This window comes from Epinephelus moara, unplaced genomic scaffold, assembly GCF_006386435.1.
Source record: "Epinephelus moara isolate mb unplaced genomic scaffold, YSFRI_EMoa_1.0 scaffold4510, whole genome shotgun sequence".
In the NCBI taxonomy this organism is placed as follows: Eukaryota; Metazoa; Chordata; class Actinopteri; order Perciformes; family Serranidae; genus Epinephelus; species Epinephelus moara.
This window is the reverse complement of record NW_026082327.1, coordinates 4,466-9,145: the sequence shown is the minus strand read 5'-3', so window position 1 is coordinate 9,145 and position 4,680 is coordinate 4,466. Positions and strand designations below refer to the sequence as shown.

Genomic DNA, 4,680 nt, shown 5'->3' with positions numbered 1-4,680 from the left:
GGGGGACAGACACCGTTTGTATAAAACTATAAAACACACACACACACACCACACCTTCAGCATCTACACACCGTGATACAGATAAATGTACCTGCATGTTAGGGCTGAGTGATGTGGATATATATATATATAAATCATCTCTGATCATCAGGCTGTTTTGAGACATTAGTTTCTGACAGAATCACTGTGCTGCTGCCAGAGGAGCCGCTGAATGAGTTCCCTCTGAGCCCACGCCACAGTTTATCCCACACTACTGAAGCTCATCCTCTTTTTCAAACCACCATCATAATTTCACTGTCAGACATGTTTGTTGTTGCTGTGGGTAAAAATATGACGTCAATATGTCAACAGGTTGAAATATCACAAGTGTCAGGATATGAATTGTCCTGTATCAGACTGATGTAGACTGATGCGATGTAGACCGATATAAACTGATACAGACTGATGTAAACTGATATAGACTGATGTAAACTGATATAGACTGATGTAAAAAGATACAGACCGATATAAACTGATACAGACTGATGTAAACTGATACAGACTGATGTAAACAGATACAGACCGATATAAACTGATACAGACTAATGTAGACTGATACAGACTGATGTAAACTGATACAGACTGATGTAGACTGATACAGACTGATGTAAACTGACACAGACTGATACAGACTGATGTAGACTGATACTGACTGATGTAAACTGACACAGACTGATACAGACTGATGTAAACTGACACAGACTGATACAGACTGATGTAGACTGATACAGACTGATGTAAACTGACACAGACTGATACAGACTAATGTAAACTGACACAGACTGATACTGACTGATGTAAACTGACACAGACTGATACAGACTGATGTAGACTGATACTGACTGATGTAAACTGACACAGACTGATACAGACTGATGTAAACTGACACAGACTGATACAGACTGATGTAGACTGATACAGACTGATGTAAACTGACACAGACTGATACAGACTAATGTAAACTGACACAGACTGATACTGACTGATGTAAACTGACACAGACTGATACAGACTGATGTAGACTGATACAGACTGATGTAAACTGATACAGACTGATACAGACTGATGTAAACTGACACAGACTGATACAGACTGATGTAGACTGATACAGACTGATGTAAACTGACACAGACTGATACAGACTGATGTAGACTGATACAGACTAATGTAAACTGATACAGACTGATGTAGACTGATACAGACTGATGTAAACTGATACAGACTGATGTAGACTGATACAGACTGATGTAGACTGATACAGACTAATGTAAACTGATACAGACTGATGTAGACTGATACAGACTGATGTAAACTGATACAGACTGATGTAGACTGATACAGACGGATGTAGACTGATACAGACTGATGTAAACTGACACAGACTGATGTAGACTGACACAGACTGATGTAGACTGATGTAGACTGATTTAGACTGATGTAGACTGATTTAGACTGATACAGACTGATGTAGACTGATGTAGACTGATTTAGACTGATACAGACTAATGTAAACTGATACAGACTGACACAGACTGATGTAGACTGACACAGACTGATGTAGACTGATTTAGACTGATACAGACTAATGTAAACTGATACAGACTGATACAGACTGATGTAGACTGTGAGATGTCACTGAAGGCTACAAACAATCAGAGATATATTTCCCCTGGTCTTTAACTGTAACTGCAGTAAAACTTTAAACTTTTCATTACACATTAGTTTGCTTTAAGTTTTATAAAATTAAACATCACGTCAGCAGAGACAATAGACCAACAGTGACTGACAAACTCCACACAGACCACGTGTGTCCACACTCACCCTGCACTGCAGCTCGTACTCTTTGACGATCTCAGAGAATCGCTCCTCTTGACTCAGACCAGCGCTTGCTGCATCCAGGCCGCCAAACTGTCAAACACAAAGCAAACCTATTATTGGTCCAGTGTCAGAGGTCATCTTCATCAGTCAGAAGTCATCTTCATCGGTCAGAAGTCATCTTCTTCATCGGTCAGAAGTCATCGTCAGCAGTCAGAGCAATGAAGACCAGACAGAGAATGAAACAAAGTCACACAGGAAACTCTGATCAATTATTAATCAGCTACATGCAGCCGAGTTACCTTACACCTGTGTGTGTGTGTGTGTGTGTGTGTGCTGCTGTCGAGGTCTGATGGTGAAAGGTGAGGAAATGTTGTAAAGTGAGGGTGGCGTGGGTTTCCTCCAGGTGCTCTGACATGTTCTCCCTGTGTCAGCGTGGGTTTCCTCCAGGTGCTCTGACATGTTCTCCCTGTGTCAGTGTGGGTTTCCTCCAGGTGCTCCAGCTTCCTCCCACAGTCCAAAGACATGCAGGTTAATTGGTGACTGATTGTCCGTAGGTGTGAATGTGAGTGTGAATGGTTGTCTGTCTCTATGTGTCAGTCCTGTGATAGTCTGGTGACCTGTCCAGGGTGAACCCTGCCTCTCACCCAGTGTCAGCTGGGATAGGCTCCACCCCCCATAATCACTAGCAGGTAAGTGGTTATGGAAATTAATGAATGAATGAACACATCTGACACATGATGATCTTTCAGAGTATTTGTGTCTAATCTGATTAGATGGAGAATATTGGTCTAATAATTATTGATCAGAGCAGATTGGATCTGATAGACGAGGCTGTGACAAGTTAGAGAAAGTGTGTGTTGTGTGTGTGTGTGTGTGTGTGTGTGACCTTGTCGTGCAGCAGCTGGTCCAGGTCTCTCTGCAGTCTGTTCACTGAGCTCTCTGCTTCAGTCAGCTTCAGCTTCATCACCCTTAGATCCTCCTCCAGACGACTGTTCTCCTGAGTAAACAACAACATCAACACACAGGTTAACACTATCAGATTTATTCTGCTGTGTGTGTGTGTGTGTGTGTGTGTGTGTGTGTGTGTGTGTGTGTAGAGCCTGAGCAGGTGTGTGTGTGTGTGTGTAGGTGTGTGTCCTCACCTGCGTGGCGCTGCGCAGCTCCTCCTGCAGCTCCGCCTCCTGCGCTTGCAGCAGCTGCAGCTCATCCTGCAGCGTGCCGCGCTCCGTCTCCACGTGCTGCAGCAGAGCTTCACTCTCCTGCTCCGACTGACTGCGCAGAGCCGCTAACCTATCACGGAAGTCTTGCTCCAGGTCCCTGCCAATCACAGAGCACCTTGTTATTGATCACGGTCTGATTGGATGACACGTCTGATACGTATCTGAGAAGCTAAAGTTAGCTCCAGCAGCTAAAGGAACAGAATCATAGTGTAAACTTATGACCATATATGGACAACGATGCAGCCGTCATCAGAGCATATGAAGCTAATTTAACAGGCATGTTTAGGAACAGCAACAGGAGAGGGAGCAGGAACAGGAGAGGGAGCAGGAACAGGAACGGCAGCAGGAATGGGAATGGGAACGAGAACAGGAGCGGGAACATTCTTTGTTAAATGCACCTTCTTTAAATGTCAATTTGTCATCAATCTCAACTCCTAGGTATTTGTATGAGGCTCTACTGGTTCGCCATTAATTCTGGATGTTGGGACCAGGATTCCCTTTTTTATTAAAATCAATGACCATCTCTTTTTTTTTTACATTGACCTCAAGAAAGTTGTCTGAACACCATTTACTAAAACTTTCTCTGTTTCAAAACCCTCTAGGGACGAGATACCGTTCTTTAAAAAACCCACTACCGCTGTATCATCAGCATATTTAACATAAGTGTGGTCAGGGGAAGTTCCTTGACAGTTGTTGGTTTATAAGATATATAGAATAGGTGACAGTACGCACCCTTGTATAACTCCAGTATAAACCAGTATAACTCCAGTATAAACCAGTATAACTCCAGTATAGACCAGTATAACTCTAGTATAGATCAGTATAACTCCTGTATAGACCAGTATAACTCTAGTATAGACCAGTATAACTCCAGTATAGATCAGTATAACTCCAGTATTGACCAGTATAACTCCAGTATTGACCAGTATAACTCCAGTATAGATCAGTATAACTCCAGTATAGACCAGTATAACTCTAGTATAGACCAGTATAACTCCAGTATAGACCAGTATAACTCCAGTATAAACCAGTATAACTCCAGTATAGATCAGTATAACTCCAGTATAGACCAGTATAACTCCAGTATAGACCAGTATAACTCTAGTATAGACCAGGATAACTCCAGTATAGACCAGTATAACTCCAGTATTGACCAGTATAACTCCAGTATAGATCAGTATAACTCCAGTATAGACCAGTATAACTCCAGTATAGATCAGTATAACTCCAGTATAGATCAGTATAACTCCAGTATAGACCAGTATAACTCCAGTATAGATCAGTATAACCCCAGTATAGACCAGTATAACTCTAGTATAGACCAGTAAACTCTAGTATAAACCAGTATAACTCCAGTATAGACCAGTATAACTCCAGTATAAGTCTGACCTGATCCTGGTCTGGTTGAGAGTCTCCATACTGGCGTGGCGGTCGTCCACCTCTCTGACCAGCTGCAGGTTCCTGTGATCGGCCTGATCCAGGTCGGCCTTCACCTTATCACGCTCCCTGCAGGCCTGCTCCAACACCGCCCTGCACACACACACACACACACACACACACACACACACACACACACACACACACACACACACACACACACACA

At 42.8% G+C, this 4,680-nt stretch overlaps 1 protein-coding gene across 1 annotated transcript; it reads right to left on the bottom strand.

The window, feature by feature from the left end:
• Positions 1-1,841: 1,841 nt before the first annotated feature.
• Positions 1,842-4,607, bottom strand: LOC126387461 (ninein-like protein; the record flags this gene model as incomplete). The annotated part of the gene is made up of 4 exons (XM_050039972.1): positions 1,842-1,947; positions 2,744-2,854; positions 3,000-3,174; positions 4,467-4,607. Coding segments are annotated over 4 exons (533 nt in total), but the record flags the coding sequence as incomplete, so codon positions are not given.
• Between the last annotated feature and the right edge of the window lie 73 nt (positions 4,608-4,680).